This window comes from Oncorhynchus mykiss, chromosome 2 (genome assembly GCF_013265735.2).
Source record: "Oncorhynchus mykiss isolate Arlee chromosome 2, USDA_OmykA_1.1, whole genome shotgun sequence".
In the NCBI taxonomy this organism is placed as follows: domain Eukaryota; kingdom Metazoa; phylum Chordata; class Actinopteri; order Salmoniformes; family Salmonidae; genus Oncorhynchus; species Oncorhynchus mykiss.
This window is the reverse complement of record NC_048566.1, coordinates 1,877,501-1,896,417: the sequence shown is the minus strand read 5'-3', so window position 1 is coordinate 1,896,417 and position 18,917 is coordinate 1,877,501. Positions and strand designations below refer to the sequence as shown.

General features: G+C 46.7%; 1 protein-coding gene across 5 annotated transcripts in view; it reads right to left on the bottom strand.

The window, feature by feature from the left end:
- Positions 1–18,917, bottom strand: part of LOC110511503 (doublecortin domain-containing protein 2-like) — a 36,084-nt gene that overhangs the window by 5,031 nt on the left and 12,136 nt on the right. For all 5 annotated transcript variants that reach the window (XM_036935163.1, XM_036935178.1, XM_036935165.1 and 2 more), the window contains exon 7: positions 15,923–16,100. In XM_036935163.1, coding sequence (XP_036791058.1) covers positions 15,923–16,100 — 178 coding nt within the window. The remainder of the gene's footprint in view (positions 1–15,922; positions 16,101–18,917) is intronic.

Sequence of the window (18,917 nt, the reverse complement as noted above, 5' to 3'; positions counted from 1 at the left end):
ACACTGACTACACCCTGCCTACTGTACACTCTGACTACATCCTGCATACTATACACAATGACTACACCCTGCCCACTGTACACTGACTACACCCTGCTACTGTACACTGACTACACCCTGCCTACTGTCCACTGACTACACCCTGCCTACTGTACACTGACTACACCCTGCCTACTGTACACTGACTACACCCTGCCTACTGCACACTGACTACACCCTGCCTACTGTACACTGACTACACCCTGCCTACTGTACACTGACTACACCCTGCCTACTGTACACCGACTACACCCTGCCTACTGTACACCGACTACACCCTGCCTACTGTACACCGACTACACCCTGCCTACTGCACACTGACTACACCCTGCCTACTGTACACTGACTACACCCTGCCTACTGTACACTGACTACACCCTGCCTACTGTACACTGACTACACCCTGCCTACTGCACACTGACTACACCCTGCCTACTGCACACTGACTACACCCTGCCTACTGTACACTGACTACACCCTGCCTACTGTACACTGACTACACCCTGCCTACTGTACACCGACTACACCCTGCCTACTGCACACTGACTACACCCTGCCTACTGTACACTGACTACACCCTGCCTACTGTACACCGACTACACCCTGCCTACTGCACACCGACTACACCCTGCATACTATACACTCTGCCTACACCCTGCCTACTGCACACTGACTACACCCTGCCTACTGTATACTGACTACACCCTGTCTACTGTACACTCTGACTACACCCTGCCTACTGTACAGGCAGTTAGAAACAGTTGAGTTCTACCAGGTCCCATCAGGGTTGATTCTACCAGGTCCCATCAGTGTTGATTCTACCAGGTCCCATCAGGGTTGATTCTACCAGGTCCCATCAGGGTTGATTCTACCAGGTCCCATCAGGGTTGATTCTACCAGGTCCCATCAGGGTTGATTCTACCAGGTCCCATCAGGGTTGATTCTACCAGGTCCCATAAGGGGTGATTCTACCAGGTCCCATCAGGGTTGATTCTACCAGGTCCCATTAGGGTTGATTCTACCAGGTCCCATCAGTGTTGATTCTACCAGGTCCCATCAGGGTTGATTCTACCAGGTCCCATCAGGGTTGATTCTACCAGGTCCCATCAGGGTTGATTCTACCAGGTCCCATCAGGGTTGATTCTACCAGGTCCCATCAGGGTTGATTCTACCAGGTCCCATAAGGGGTGATTCTACCAGGTCCCATCAGGGTTGATTCTACCAGGTCCCATCAGGGTTGATTCTACCAGGTCCCATTAGGGTTGATTCTACCAGGTCCCATAAGGGGTGATTCTACCAGGTCCCATAAGGGGTGATTCTACCAGGTCCCATCAGGGTTGATTCTACCAGGTCCCATCAGGGTTAATTCTACCAGGTCCCATCAGGGTTGATTCTACCAGGTCCCATCAGGGTTGATTCTACCAGGTCCCATCAGGGTTGATTCTACCAGGTCCCATCAGGGTTGATTCTACCAGGTACCATCAGGGTTGATTCTACCAGGTCCCATCAGGGTTGATTCTACCAGGTCCCATCAGGGTTGATTCTACCAGGTCCCATCAGGGTTGATTCTACCAGGTCCCATCAGTGTTGATTCTACCAGGTCCCATCAGGGTTGATTCTACCAGGTCCCATAAGGGGTGATTCTACCAGGTCCCATCAGGGTTGATTCTACCAGGTCCCATCAGGGTTGATTCTACCAGGTCCCATCAGTGTTGATTCTACCAGGTCCCATCAGGGTTGATTCTACCAGGTCCCATCAGGGTTGATTCTACCAGGTCCCATCAGGGTTGATTCTACCAGGTCCCATCAGGGTTGATTCTACCAGGTCCCATCAGGGTTGATTCTACCAGGTCCCATAAGGGGTGATTCTACCAGGTCCCATCAGGGTTGATTCTACCAGGTCCCATTAGGGTTGATTCTACCAGGTCCCATAAGGGGTGATTCTACCAGGTCCCATAAGGGGTGATTCTACCAGGTCCCATCAGGGTTGATTCTACCAGGTCCCATCAGGGTTAATTCTACCAGGTCCCATCAGGGTTGATTCTACCAGGTCCCATCAGGGTTGATTCTACCAGGTCCCATCAGGGTTGATTCTACCAGGTCCCATCAGGGTTGATTCTACCAGGTACCATCAGGGTTGATTCTACCAGGTCCCATCAGGGTTGATTCTACCAGGTCCCATCAGGGTTGATTCTACCAGGTCCCATCAGGTTTGATTCTACCAGGTCCCATCAGTGTTGATTCTACCAGGTCCCATAAGGGTTGATTCTACCAGGTCCCATCAGGGTTGATTCTACCAGGTCCCATTAGGGTTGATTCTACCAGGTCCCATAAGGGGTGATTCTACCAGGTCCCATAAGGGGTGATTCTACCAGGTCCCATCAGGGTTGATTCTACCAGGTCCCATCAGGGTTAATTCTACCAGGTCCCATCAGGGTTGATTCTACCAGGTCCCATCAGGGTTGATTCTACCAGGTCCCATCAGGGTTGATTCTACCAGGTCCCATCAGGGTTGATTCTACCAGGTACCATCAGGGTTGATTCTACCAGGTCCCATCAGGGTTGATTCTACCAGGTCCCATCAGGGTTGATTCTACCAGGTCCCATCAGGGTTGATTCTACCAGGTCCCATCAGTGTTGATTCTACCAGGTCCCATCAGGGTTGATTCTACCAGGTCCCATAAGGGGTGATTCTACCAGGTCCCATCAGGGTTGATTCTACCAGGTCCCATCAGGGTTGATTCTACCAGGTCCCATCAGTGTTGATTCTACCAGGTCCCATCAGGGTTGATTCTACCAGGTCCCATCAGGGTTGATTCTACCAGGTCCCATCAGGGTTGATTCTACCAGGTCCCATCAGGGTTGATTCTACCAGGTCCCATCAGGGTTGATTCTACCAGGTCCCATAAGGGGTGATTCTACCAGGTCCCATCAGGGTTGATTCTACCAGGTCCCATTAGGGTTGATTCTACCAGGTCCCATAAGGGGTGATTCTACCAGGTCCCATAAGGGGTGATTCTACCAGGTCCCATCAGGGTTGATTCTACCAGGTCCCATCAGGGTTAATTCTACCAGGTCCCATCAGGGTTGATTCTACCAGGTCCCATCAGGGTTGATTCTACCAGGTCCCATCAGGGTTGATTCTACCAGGTCCCATCAGGGTTGATTCTACCAGGTACCATCAGGGTTGATTCTACCAGGTCCCATCAGGGTTGATTCTACCAGGTCCCATCAGGGTTGATTCTACCAGGTCCCATCAGGGTTGATTCTACCAGGTCCCATCAGTGTTGATTCTACCAGGTCCCATCAGGGTTGATTCTACCAGGTCCCATAAGGGGTGATTCTACCAGGTCCCATCAGGGTTGATTCTACCAGGTCCCATCAGGGTTGATTCTACCAGGTCCCATCAGGGTTGATTCTACGAGGTCCCATCAGGGTTGATTCTACCAGGTCCCATCAGGGTTGATTCTACCAGGTCCCATCAGGGTTGATTCTACCAGGTCCCATCAGGGTTGATTCTACCAGGTCCCATCAGTGTTGATTCTACCAGGTCCCATAAGGGTTGATTCTACCAGGTCCCATCAGGGTTGATTCTACCAGGTCCCATAAGGGGTGATTCTACCAGGTCCCATCAGTGTTGATTCTACCAGGTCCCATAAGGGTTGATTCTACCAGGTCCCATCAGGGTTGATTCTACCAGGTCCCATCAGGGTTGATTCTACCAGGTCCCACCAGGGTTGATTCTACCAGGTCCCATAAGGGGTGATTCTACCAGGTCCCATCAGGGTTGATTCTACCAGGTCCCATCAGGGTTGATTCTACCAGGTCCCATCAGGGTTGATTCTACCAGGTCCCATCAGGGTTGATTCTACCAGGTCCCACCAGGGTTGATAAACCCCGTAGTGTCACTGCAGTGATACTACGGCTACAGGCAGACAGAAAATGCTTTGAGTTTCCTGGAACACTTTCTTCCTGCTTCGTAAAACACACAGAAATATGGTTGAACTTTAAAGCCTGATCACAACAGAAGTTCAGAAAACAACTGAACTTCATTGCCAACATCCTCGACCCCGTCTTTCACACAACAAAAAAACCACATTCCTACTTCCATTCCCTTTTCTGTTGAATGTTAATGTTATTCATTCTCTATACAATAGTTGGTTGGGAAAATGCCATTGAACATGGAATGTTGTTGTGTCCGTTGGGTTCTCAAGTGCTAATTGAGTTGACATGAAAATGCATTGCCACTGAACCTGGTTCTATTCACAGCAAGAGGTGTTGTTCCAATACAAGGTCACGGTGAATACAACCCTACGTTCTGTCCTTGGGTTTTATTTAAAATATATATATATATATATTTAACCTTTATTTAACTAGGCAAGTCAGTTAAGAATAAATTCCTTATTTTATAATGGACGGGCCCTCCCTAGGCCCAAACCCTCCCTTAACCCGGACGACGCCGGGACAATTGTCAAGCTTTTTTAAACTCCTTCCTCCGCTTATCTTAAATCGGTGTCAGGTCAAAATCAGAAGTAAACATACACTGTTTAAAACACCTGGTTTTCTGAGCAACCTTTTCAATTGTTAGAACATGTAAACACCTGGTTTTCTGAGCAACCTTTCCAATTGTTAGGATGTAAACACCTGGTTTTCTGAGCAACCTTTCCAATTGTTAGGATGTAAACACCTGGTTTTCTGAGCCACCTTTTCAATTGTTAGGATGTAAACACCTGGTTTTCTGAGCAACCTTTCCAATTGTTAGGACATGTAAACACCTGGTTTTCCTTAAAATCTTAAAATCAGGGCTCCAGAACATGGTAGCTCCAGCACCTGGTAGCTCCAGCACCTGGTAGCACCAGCACCTGGTAGCTCCAGAACATGGAAGCACCAGCACATGGTAGCACCAGCACATGGTAGCACCAGAACATGGTACCACCAGCCGAGTGAGCCTCCCTCTTTAGCACCAGTGAAGTGAGTTCATAAACAACTGAAAAGTATTCATCTTTAAGAAGTAGTTTTCACATACAACAAAAAAATATTTAAAAAATAAACATGGTCGATGTGATACAATGTCTATTTTGATTGGTCGACGTGATGCATTTATCATAGTCCAATCAGATTTCAGATGTGTCCATGAAACACAGGATTATCAGGGAAATGGTTCTTCTTGCAAACCATTATAAATGTTTCTTAATACAACAATTATATTCATCTGACTATCCACAGTAATGGTATTATAGTGTGTAACCGTTCTCACTGTGGTGTATCTTGACCACAGCGGAAGAGCTTATCGTTTTTTAAAAGACAGACATTTGCCTTTTCTGAGTATCAACTGCATTCAGGAGAGAGGTGGTGTGTGGGGGGAGGGGGGGACGGGAGGACTTAACCAATCAAAACGTCCCCTGTGTTTGAGGAGGATGTTGTTCATGCATGGATGTTGTTCATGAAGGATACAGAGAGAGAGAGAGAGAAAGAGAGTATATCCCAAATCGCACACTGCTCCCTATAAAGTGCACTACTTTTCACCAGAGTCCTATAAGTCCTGGTCAAAAGTAGTGCACTACATACAGTGATTTGGGACACAGACAGAGAGATAATCAGTCTGACGCCACACTCCTCCTCCAGAGCACCAGTTGAGGAGCAGTGGAGGGAGTATGGAGGGTCCTGTCTCTGGCTTGGAGTCATTATCCCAGAAAGGCAATTACCATGGCAGGGCCTCTCTCTCTCCTCTCCTCCTCTCTGTAGGGGGCCTTCTCTTCCCCCTCCCCTCTCCTCCTCTCTGTAGGGGGCCCTCTCTTCCCCCTCCCCTCTCCTCCCCTCTCCTCCTCTCTGTAGAGGGCCTTCTCTCCCTCCTCTCCCCGTCCCCTCCTCCACTCTCCTCCTCTCTGTAGGGGGCCCTCTCTCCCTCCTCTCTTCTTCTCCTCTCGTCCCTCTCTCGCCCTCTCCTGCCATATCCTCTTTCCTCTCTCCTTTACTCTCCTCCTCCTCTCCTTTTTCCTCTCCTTTCCTGGACAGAGACTAATGGCATCACACAGTACCAGGCCTCATTGACAGCCAGCAGAAACACAAGAGAAGAAAGAAGAGAGGGAAAAGAGAGAAAAGAAGAGAGAAAAATAGAGGAGAGAAGAGAGAGAAACAAGAGAAGAGAAGAGAGAAGAGGAAGAGGGAGAAGAGAGGGAGAATAGAGAATTGATGGAGAAGAGAGAGAAATAGAAGAGAGTGAGAAGAGAGGAGAGAGAGGAGAGAGGAGAGGGAGGAGAAGAGAGTGAGAAGAGAGGAGAGAGAGAGGAGAGGGAGAAGAGAGAATAGATGGAGAAGAGAGAGAGAAGAGAATATAGTGAGAAGAGAGAATAGATGGAGAAGAGAGAGAGAAGGAAAAGAGAAAGAGAAGAGAGGACAGAGAGAGGAGAGAGGACAGAGAGAGGAAAGAGAGAGAGAAGGAGAAGAGAGAGAGAGAGAGGAGAGGGAGAAGAGAGGGGAGAGAGAGAGAGGGAGAAGAGAGGAGAGAGAGAGAGGGGAAAGGGATAAGAGAGAGAAGAGAGAGAGGAAAGGGATAAGAGAGAGAAGAGAGAGAGAAGAGAGGAGAGAGACAAGAGAGGAGAGAGAGAGGAGAGAGAGAAGAGAGGGAGAAGAGAGGGAGAAGAGAGAGAGAGAGAGAGAGAGGGAGAAGAGAGGAGAGAGAGAGAGGGGAAAGGGATGAGAGAGAGAAGAGAGAGAGGAAAGGGATAAGAGAGAGAAGAGAGAGAGAAGAGAGGAGAGAGACAAGAGAGGAGAGAGAGAGGAGAGAGAGAAGAGAGGGAGAAGAGAGGGAGAAGAGAGAGAGAGAGAGAGAGAGGGAGAAGAGAGGAGAGAGAGAGAGGGGAAAGGGATGAGAGAGAGAAGAGAGAGAGGAAAGGGATAAGAGAGAGAAGAGAGAGAGAAGAGAGGAGAGAGAGAGAGGAGAGAGAGAAGAGAGGGAGAAGAGAGAGAGAGAGAGAGAGAGAGAGAGAGGAGAGAGAGAGAGAGAGAAGAGAGAGAAGGAGAAGAAAAGGAGAAGAGTGGCGCTTGTCTTGTGTTAACATGGAATTTGAAAGAGTGTTTCCAGATGGAGGTTAAATGCTGATAAGCAAGAGAGAGAACTGGGCTTTTCAGCACCATGGACAGAGACAGAGACGGGGGCAGAGATGGGGGCAGAGACAGGGACAGAGGCAGAGGCAGAGACAGGGGCAGAGACAGGGACAGAGACAGGGACAGAGACAGGGGCAGAGATGGGGGCAGAGACAGGGACAGAGACAGGGACAGAGACAGGGACAGAGAGAGAGAAAGACAGGGACAGACACAGACAGATAGAGAGACAGAGACATAGGGCAGAGACAGGGACAGAGACAGGGGGAGAGACAGGGACAGAGACAGGGAGAGAGACAGGGACAAAGATGGGGACAGAGACAGAGAGAAAGTCATGGACAGAGACAAAGACAGAGAGAGAGTGACAGAGACAGGAACAGAGATAGAGACAGACATGGACAGAGACAGGGGAAGAAACAGACACAGAGACATGGGCAGGGACATGGACAGAGACAGAGACATGGACAGAGACAGGGGAAGAAACAGACACAGAGACATGGGCAGGGACAGAGACAGAGACAGAGACAGGGGAAGAAACAGACACAGAGACATGGGCAGGGACAGAGACAGAGACAGACATGGACAGAGACAGAGACAGGGACAGAGACTGAGACAGAGACAGGGACAGGGACAGAGACAGGGGAAGAAACAGACAGAGATATGGGCAGGGACATGGACAGAGACAGAGACATGGACAGAGACAGAGACAGGGATAGAGACAGGGGAAGAAACAGAGACAGAGACATGGGCAGGGACATGGACAGAGACAGAGACAGGGATAGAGACAGGGGAAGAAACAGAGACAGAGACATGGGCAGAGACAGAGACATGGACAGAGACAGAGACAGGGACAGAGACAGGGGAAGAAACAGAGACAGAGACATGGGCAGGGACATGGACAGAGACAGACATGGACAGAGACAGAGACATGGACAGAGACAGAGACATGGGCAGGGACATGGACAGAGACAGACATGGACAGAGACAGAGACATGGACAGAGACAGGGACAGAGACAGAGACATGGACAGAGACAGAGACAGGGACAGAGACAGAGACAGAGACAGAGACAGGGACAGACACAGAGACATGGGCAGGGACATGGACAGAGACAGGGACAGAGACAGAGACAGAGACAGGGACAGAGACAGGGACAGAGACGGGGACAGGGACAGGGACAGAGACAGGGACAGAGACAGGGACAGAGACGGGGACAGGGACATGGACAGAGACAGGGACAGAGACAGAGACAGGGACAGAGACAGGGACAGAGACGGGGACAGGGACAGGGACAGAGACAGGGACAGAGACAGGGACAGAGACGGGGACAGGGACAGGGACAGAGACAGGGACAGAGACAGGGACAGAGACGGGGACAGGGACAGAGACAGAGACAGGGACAGAGACAGAGACATGGGCAGGGACAGGGACATGGACAGAGACAGGGACAGAGACAGGGACAGAGACAGGGACAGAGACAGAGACATGGGCAGGGACAGACACATGGGCAGGGACATGGACAGAGACAGACCACACTATTTACTGCAGCATTAACAGATGATGTCGTAACTCAGTTTATTGAGTTGAATTAAAATGTATTCAGTCTGTGAATCAGTCTGTGTTTGTTAACATCTCTCCAGAGATGTCTGTGTTTGTTAACATCTCTCCAGAGATGTCTGTGTTTGTTAACATCTCTCCAGAGATGTCTGTGTTTGTTAACATCTCTCCAGAGATGTCTGTGTTTGTTAACATCTCTCCAGAGATGTCTGTGTTTGTTAACATCTCTCCAGAGATGTCTGTGTTTGTTAACATCTCTCCAGAGATGTCTGTGTTTGTTAACATCTCTCCAGAGATGTCTGTGTTTGTTAACATCTCTCCAGAGATGTCTGTGTTTGTTAACATCTCTCCAGAGATGTCTGTGTTTGTTAACATCTCTCCAGAGATGTCTGTGTTTGTTAACATCTCTCCAGAGATGTCTGTGTTTGTTAACATCTCTCCAGAGATGTCTGTGTTTGTTAACATCTCTCCAGAGATGTCTGTGTTTGTTAACATCTCTCCAGAGATGTCTGTGTTTGTTAACATCTCTCCAGAGATGTCTGTGTTTGTTAACATCTCTCCAGAGATGTCTGTGTTTGTTAACATCTCTCCAGAGATGTCTGTGTTTGTTAACATCTCTCCAGAGATGTCTGTGTTTGTTAACATCTCTCCAGAGATGTCTGTGTTTGTTAACATCTCTCCAGAGATGTCTGTGTTTGTTAACATCTCTCCAGAGATGTCTGTGACATTTGGCTGCACCTCTGGTGTCTAAAGTGGTTTCTGAACACACCGTCTGCCAGGGATCGCTCTCTCTGAACAACATCCACAACTATTAGAGACAAGGACTGAACATCCACAGTTATTAGAGACAAGAGATAAACAACATCCACCGTTATTAGAGACAAGGACTGAAGAACATCCACAGTTATTAGAGACAAGGACTGAACAACATCCACAGTTATTAGAGACAAGGACTGAAGAACATCCACAGTCATTAGAGACAAGGACTGAACAACATCCACAGTTATTAGAGACAAGAGATAAACAACATCCACAGTTATTAGAGACAAGAGATAAACAACATCCACAGTTATTAGAGACAAGGACTGAACAACATCCACAGTTATTAGAGACAAGGACTGAACAACATCCACAGTTATTAGAGACAAGAGATAAACAACATCCACAGTTATTAGAGACAAGGACTGAACATCCACAGTTATTAGAGACAAGAGATGAATAACATCCAGTTATTAGAGACAAGGACTGAACATCCACAGTTATTAGAGACAAGGACTGAACATCCACAGTTATTAGAGACAAGAGATAAACAACATCCACAGTTATTAGAGACAAGAGATAAACAACATCCACAGTTATTAGAGACAAGAGATAAACAACATCCACAGTTATTAGAGACAAGAGATAAACAACATCCACAGTTATTAGAGACAAGGACTGAACAACATCCACAGTTATTAGAGACAAGGACTGAACAACATCCACAGTTATTAGAGACAAGGACTGAACAACATCCACAGTTATTAGAGACAAGGACTGAACACAGTTATTAGAGACAAGGACTGAACAACATCCACAGTTATTAGAGACAAGGACTGAACAACATCCACAGTTATTAGAGACAAGAGATAAACAACATCCACAGTTATTAGAGACAAGGACTGAACAACATCCACAGTTATTAGAGACAAGGACTGAACAACATCCACAGTTATTAGAGACAAGGATTGAACAACATCCACAGTTATTAGAGACAAGAGATAAACAACATCCACAGTTATTAGAGACAAGAGATAAACAACATCCACAGTTATTAGAGACAAGAGATAAACAACATCCACAGTTATTAGAGACAAGAGATAAACAACATCCACAGTTATTAGAGACAAGGACTGAACAACATCCACAGTTATTAGAGACAAGGGCTGTGCTTCAAATGGCACCCTGTTTCCTATATAGTGCACTCCATTGGACCAGGGCCCAGAGAGTGATGTAATGTGTGAGTTTCATGCGCTCGGTTATTGTTGGAAACGTTGCTGTTGCCGTAGCTACACTGTTGTTTCTTAGACCACCACTGCCCCCTGATGTTCACACGGGAGAATGCATTATATAAGATTCCGTTCCAAACATTACATCATCATCATTTTTAAATGAAGGTCATTCAATATGCAAGTGTCTGCTACCCACCGAGACACACACACTTAGGTACAGTCAGATAGTAAGATACAGACCCACCTAGACAACACACACTTAGTTACAGTCAGATACAGACCCACCTAGACACACACACTTAGGTGCAGTCAGATACAGACCCACCTAGACAACACACACTTAGTTACAGTCAGATACAGACCCACCTAGACACACACACTTAGGTACAGTCAGATACAGACCCACCTAGACAACACACACTTAGTTACAGTCAGATACAGACCCACCTAGACACACACACTTAGGTGCAGTCAGATAGTCAGATACAGACCCACCTAGACAACACACACTTAGTTACAGTCAGATACAGACCCACCTAGACAACACACCTAGACAACACACACTTAGGTACAGTCAGATACAGACCCACCGAGACACACACACTTAGATGCAGTCAGATAGTCAGATACAGACCCACCTAGACAACACACACTTAGTTACAGTCAGATACAGACCCATCTAGACAACACACCTAAACAACACACACTTAGGTACAGTCAGATAGTCAGATACAGACCCACCTAGACAACACACCTAGACAACACACACTTAGTTACAGTCAGATACAGACCCACCGAGACAAACACTCAGTTACAGTCAGATACCCACAGACACTTAGACAAAGTGAGAGAGACAGAGAGACAGAGACAGAGACAGAGAGAGAGAGAGAGAGTGTGAGAGAGAGAGAGAGAGAGACAGAGAGAGTGAGAGAGAGACAGAGACCGAGACAGAGACACAGAGAGAGAGAGAGACAGAGACAGAGAGTGAAAGAGAGACAGAGAGTGAAAGAGAGACACACTCTGGCTATACTGATAAATGACTAGGAATCCGATAGGGAATAAGCCATCCGATAGGGAATAAGCCATCCGATAGGGAATAAGCCATCCGATAGGGAATAAGCCATCCGATAGGGAATAAGCCATCCGATAGGGAATAAGCCATCCGATAGGGAATAAACCATCCGATAGGGAATAAACCATCCGATAGGGAATAAACCATCCGATAGGGAATAAACCATCCGATAGAGAATAAACCATCCGATAGGGAATAAACCATCCGATAGGGAATAAGCCATCCGATAGGGAATAAGCCATCCGATAGGGAATAAGCCATCCGATAGGGAATAAGCCATCCGATAGGGAATAAGCCATCCGATAGGGAATAAGCCATCCGATAGGGAATAAGCCATCCGATAGGGAATAAGCCATCCGATAGGGAATAAGCCATCCGATAGGGAATAAGCCATCCGATAGGGAATAAACCATCCGATAGGGAATAAACCATCCGATAGGGAATAAGCCATCCGATAGGGAATAAACCATCCGATAGGGAATAAGCCATCCGATAGGGAATAAACCATCCGATAGGGAATAAACCATCCGATAGGGAATAAACCATCCGATAGGGAATAAGCCATCCGATAGGGAATAAACCATCCGATAGGGAATAAACCATCCGATAGGGAATAAACCATCCGATAGGGAATAAACCATCCGATAGGGAATAAACCATCCGATAGGGAATAAGCCATCCGATAGGGAATAAACCATCCGATAGGGAATAAGCCATCCGATAGGGAATAAGCCATCCGATAGGGAATAAGCCATCCGATAGGGAATAAGCCATCCGATAGGGAATAAACCATCCAATAGGGAATAAGCCATCCGATTGGGAATAAGCCATCCGATAGGGAATAAACCATCCGATAGGGAATAAGCCATCCGATTGGGAATAAGCCATCCAGCTTAGTGGCGGAGGTCTTTGTGGGCTATACTCAGCCTTGTCTCAGGATGGTAAGTTGGTGGTTGAAGATATCCCTCTAGTGGTGTGGGGGCTGTGCTTTGGCAAAGTGGGTGGGGTTATATCCTTCCTGTTTGGCCCTGTCCGGGGGTGTCCTCGGAGTGGGCCACAGTGTCTCCTGACCCCTCCTGTCTCAGCCTCCAGTATTTATGCTGCAGTAGTTTATGTGTCGGGGGGCTAGGGTCAGTTTGTTATATCTGGAGTACTTCTCCTGTCCTATTCGGTGTCCTGTGTGAATCTAAGTGTGCGTTCTCTAATTCTCTCCTTCTCTCTTTCTCTCTCTCGGAGGACCTGAGCCCTAGGACCATGCCCCAGGACTACCTGACATGATGACTCCTTGCTGTCCCCAGTCCACCTGGCTGTGCTGCTGCTCCAGTTTCAACTGTTCTGCCTTATTATTATTCGACCATGCTGATCATTTATGAACATTTGAACATCCTGGCCATGTTCTGTTATAATCTCCACCCGGCACAGCCAGAAGAGGACTGGCCATCCCACATATGCTCTCTCTAATTCTCTCTTTCTTTCTCTCTCTCGGAGGACCTGAGCCCTAGGACCATGCCCCAGGAATACCTGACATGATGACTCCTTGCTGTCCCCAGTCCACCTGACTGTGCTGCTGCTCCAGTTTCAACTATTCTGCCTTATTATTATTCGACCATGCTGGTCATTTATGAACATTTGAACATCTTGACCATGTTTTGTTATAATCTCCACCCGGCACAGCCAGAAGAGGACTGGCCACCCCACATAGCCTGGTTCCTCTCTAGGTTTCTTCCTAGGTTTTGGCCTTTCTAGGGAGTTTTTCCTAGCCACCGTGCTTCTTCACCTGCATTGCTTGCTGTTTGGGGTTTTAGGCTGGGTTTCTGTACAGCACTTTGAGATATCAGCTGATGTACGAAGGGCTATATAAAATAAATTTGATTTGATTTGATTTGATCCGATAGGGAATAAGCCATCCGATAGGGAATAAGCCATCCGATAGGGAATAAACCATCCGATAGGGAATAAGCCATCCGATAGGGAATAAGCCATCCGATAGGGAATAAACCATCCGATAGGGAATAAGCCATCCGATAGGGAATAAGCCATCCGATAGGGAATAAGCCATCCGATAGGGAATAAACCATCCGATAGGGAATAAACCATCCGATAGGGAATAAGCCATCCGATAGGGAATCATCTCTAACTACCCCAGTTGGTTTGAATGGCATCCGATAGGGAATCATCTCTAACTACCCCAGTTGGTTTGAATGGCCTATCAAGATAAATGTTACTGTCTTCATGCCGTTAATACCAATAGTTGTATCTAAATCCCAGTCATTTATCACAGTGGCAGCTACAAGCTGCTTATCTATCTACTTTAAGTTTGTATCAATGCCAACTGGGGAGGACATCAGGGTGTGTGTGTGTGTATGTGTGTGTGTGTGTGTGTGTGGGTGTGTGTGTGTGTGTGTGTGTACGTCATTGTCTGGAGGTGAGATTAGGCAGATCAGGTTCACACATTAACACATGAGTTACCCTAGGGCTCTGTCCCTAATGACACACGGTTCCCTATATAGTACACTACGTTCCACCAGAGTCCTATGGGGTCACTACAGTGCATTGGGAAAAGTATTCAGACCACTTGACTTTTTCCACATTTTGTTACGTTACAGCCTTATTCTAAAATTGATTAAATCTGGGGGTTTTTCCCCCTCATCAATTTACACACAAAACCCATAATGACAAAGCAAAAACAGGGTTTTTAGAATTCTTGGGGGCAAATTGAAGAAAATTAAATACAGACATTACAATTACATAAGTATTCAGACCCTTTACCCAGTACTTTGTTAAAGCACTTTGGGAAGTGATTACAGCCTTCAGTCTTCTGGTCTGATCACGCCCCCATAGAACCCTGCTCTGACCATGCCCCCATAGAGCCCTGCTCTGACCACGCCCCCACAGAGCCCTGCTCTGACCACGCCCCCACAGAGCCCTGCTCTGACCACGCCCCCACAGAGCCCTGCTCTGACCACGACCCCACAGAGCCATGCTCTGACCACACCCCCACAGAGCCCTGCTCTGACCACGCCCCCACAGAGCCCTGCTCTGACCACGCCCCCATAGAGCCCTGCTCTGACCACTAACGCCATAGAGCCCTGCTCTGACCACGCACCCATAGAGCCCTGCTCTGACCACGCCCACATAGAGCCCTGCTCTGACCACTAACGCCATAGAGCCCTGTTCTGACCACGCCCCCATAGAGCCCTGCTCTGACCACTCCCCCATAGAGCCCTGCTCTGACCACGCCCCCATAGAGCCCTGCTCTGACCACAACCTCAGAGCCCTGCTCTGACCACGCCCCCACAGAGCCCTGACCGACCACACCCCCACAGAGCCCTGACCTGACCACGCCTCCATAGAGCCCTGCTCTGATAACGCCCTCAAAGAGCCCTGCTCTGACAACGCCCCCATAGAGCCCTGCTCTGATCACACCCCCATAGAGCCCTGCTCTGACCACGCCCCCATAGAGCCCTGCTCTGACCACGCCCCCATAGAGCCCTGCTCTGACCACTAACGCCATAGAGCCCTGTTCTGACCACGCCCCCATAGAGCCCTGCTCTGACCACTCCCCCATAGAGCACTGCTCTGACCACGCCCCCATAGAGCCCTGCTCTGACCACACCCTCACAGAGCCCTGCTCTGACCACGCCCCCACAGAGCCCTGACCGACCACGCCCCCACAGAGCCCTGACCTGACCACACCTCCATAGAGCCCTGCTCTGATCACACCCCATAGAGCCCTGCTCTGATCACGCCCCCACAGAGCCCTGCTCTAGCCACGCCCCCATAGAGCCCTGCTCTGACCATGCCCCCACAGAGCCCTGACCTGACCACGCCCCCATAGAGCCCTGCGCTAATCACGCCCCCATAGAGCCCTGACCTGAGTCGTAGCTCTAGTGTCTCAGTCAGCTGTAGCTCTAGTGTCTCAGTCAGCTGTAGCTCTAGTATCTCAGTCAGCTGTAGCTCTACTATCTCAGTCAGTCGTAGCTCTACTATCTCAGTCAGTCGTAGCTCTAGTATCTCAGTCAGTCGTAGCTCTAGTATCTCAGTCAGTCGTAGCTCTACTATCTCAGTCAGCCGTACCTCTAGTATCTCAGTCAGCCGTACCTCTAGTATCTCAGTCAGCCGTACCTCTAGTATCTCAGTCAGTCAGGGGCCATTCCTACCGTTGTCCTGTGTTCCCAGGGAGATACTGAGACCACTCCTCCTCTTCCTGAGGATCATGAGTCTCTGCTGGGAGATCTGCCTGACGATGGACGACGTGCGGTCCGTGTCATGCGCAGATATCTTGGCGTCTGCTGGCTCTCTGCACCGCCACATAGACTTACTGTGGTTCACCGTCAACTAGAGAGATATAGAATCAGTCAATCACATTGAATTCATTTAGTCCTAAGAACATGTCACAAAGTGCTTTATATTGAAGAGAACTCCGGAATATTCTGTTGGTCTTGATGTTTAGTCGTAATGGATTGATGAAGCAGCGTCAACATTAGATAAGTCAACTGTCTTGATGTTTAGTCGTATGGATTGATGAAGCAGGGTCAACATTAGATAAGTCAACTGTCTTGATGTTTAGTCGTATGGATTGATGAAGCAGGGTCAACATTAGATAAGTCAACTGTCTTGATGTTTAGTCGTATGGATTGATGAAGCAGGGTCAACATTAGATAAGTCAACTGTCTTGATGTTTAGTCGTAATGGATTGATGAAGCAGGGTCAACATTAGATAAGTCAACTGTCTTGATGTTTAGTCGTAATGGATTGATAAAGCAGGGTCAACATTAGATAAGTCAACTGTCTTGATGTTTAGTCGTATGGATTGATAAAGCAGGGTCAACATTAGATAAGTCAACTGTCTTGACGTTTAGTCGTATGGATTGATGAAGCAGGGTCAACATTAGATAAGTCAACTGTCTTGATGTTTAGTCGTAATGGATTGATAAAGCAGGGTCAACATTAGATAAGTCAACTGTCTTGATGTTTAGTCGTAATGGATTGATAAAGCAGGGTCAACATTAGATAAGTCAACTGTCTTGATGTTTAGTCGTATGGATTGATGAAGCAGGGTCAACATTAGATAAGTCAACTGTCATGATGTTTAGTCGTATGGATTGATGAAGCAGCGTCAACATTAGATAACATTAGATAAGTCAACTGTCTTGATGTTTAGTCGTATGGATTGATAAAGCAGGGTCAACATTAGATAAGTCAACTGTCTTGATGTTTAGTCATATGGATTGATAAAGCAGGGTCAACATTAGATAAGTCAACTGTCTTGATGTTTAGTCGTATGGATTGATGAAGCAGGGTCAACATTAGATAAGTCAACTGTCTTGATGTTTAGTCGTATGGATTGATAAAGCAGTGTCAACATTAGATAACATTAGATAAGTCAACTGTCTTGATGTTTAGTCGTATGGATTGATGAAGCAGCGTCAACATTAGATAACATTAGATAAGTCAACTGTCTTGATGTTTAGTCATATGGATTAATAAAGCAGGGTCAACATTAGATAAGTCAACTGTCTTGATGTTTAGTCGTATGGATTGATAAAGCATCGTCAACATTAGATAAGTCAACTGTCTTGATGTTTAGTCGTATGGATTGATAAAGCAGGGTCAACATTAGATAAGTCAACTGTCTTGATGTTTAGTCGTATGGATTGATGAAGCAGCGTCAACATTAGATAACATTAGATAAGTCAACTGTCTTGATGTTTAGTCATATGGATTGATAAAGCAGGGTCAACATTAGATAAGTCAACTGTCTTGATGTTTAGTCGTATGGATTGATGAAGCAGGGTCAACATTAGATAAGTCAACTGTCTTGATGTTTAGTCGTATGGATTGATAAAGCAGGGTCAACATTAGATAAGTCAACTGTCTTGATGTTTAGTCGTATGGATTGATGAAGCAGGGTCAACATTAGATAAGTCAACTGTCTTGATGTTTAGTCGTATGGATTGATGAAGCAGGGTCAACATTAGATAAGTCAACTGTCTTGATGTTTAGTCGTAATGGATTGATAAAGCAGGGTCAACATTAGATAAGTCAACTGTCTTGATGTTTAGTCGTATGGATTGATGAAGCAGGGTCAACATTAGATAAGTCAACTGTCTTGATGTTTAGTCGTAATGGATTGATAAAGCAGGGTCAACATTAGATAAGTCAACTGTCTTGATGTTTAGTCGTATGGATTGATACAGCAGGGTCAACATTAGATAAGTCAACTGTCTTGATGTTTAGTCGTATGGATTGATGAAGCAGGGTCAACATTAGATAAGTCAACTGTCTTGATGTTTAGTCGTATGGATTGATAAAGCAGGGTCAACATTAGATAAGTCAACTGTCTTGATGTTTAGTCGTATGGATTGATGAAGCAGGGTCAACATTAGATAAGTCAACTGTCTTGATGTTTAGTCGTATGGATTGATAAAGCAGGGTCAACATTAGATAAGTCAACTGTCTTGATGTTTAGTCGTATGGATTGATAAAGCAGGGTCAACATTAGATAAGTCAACTGTCTTGATGTTTAGTCGTATGGATTGATGAAGCAGGGTCAACATTAGATAAGTCAACTGTCTTGATGTTTAGTCGTATGGATTGATAAAGCAGGGTCAACATTAGATAAGTCAACTGTCTTGATGTTTAGTCGTATGGATTGATAAAGCAGGGTCAACATTAGATAAGTCAACTGTCTTGATGTTTAGTCGTATGGATTGATGAAGCAGGGTCAACATTAGATAAGTCAACTGTCTTGATGTTTAGTCGTAATGGATTGATGAAGCAGGGTCAACATTAGATAAGTCAACTGTCTTGATGTTTAGTCGTAATGGATTGATGAAGCAGCATCAACATTAGATAAGTCAACTGTCTTGATGTTTAGTCGTATGGATTGATGAAGCAGGGTCAACATTAGATAACATTAGATAAGTCAACTGTCTTGATGTTTAGTCGTAATGGATTGATGAAGCAGGGTCAACATTAGATAAGTCAACTGTCTTGATGTTTAGTCGTATGGATTGATGAAGCATCGTCAACATTAGATAAGTCAACTGTCTTGATGTTTAGTTGTATGGATTGATGAAGCAGGGTCAACATTAGATAAGTCAACTGTCTTGATGTTTAGTCGTATGGATTGATAAAGCAGCGTCAACATTA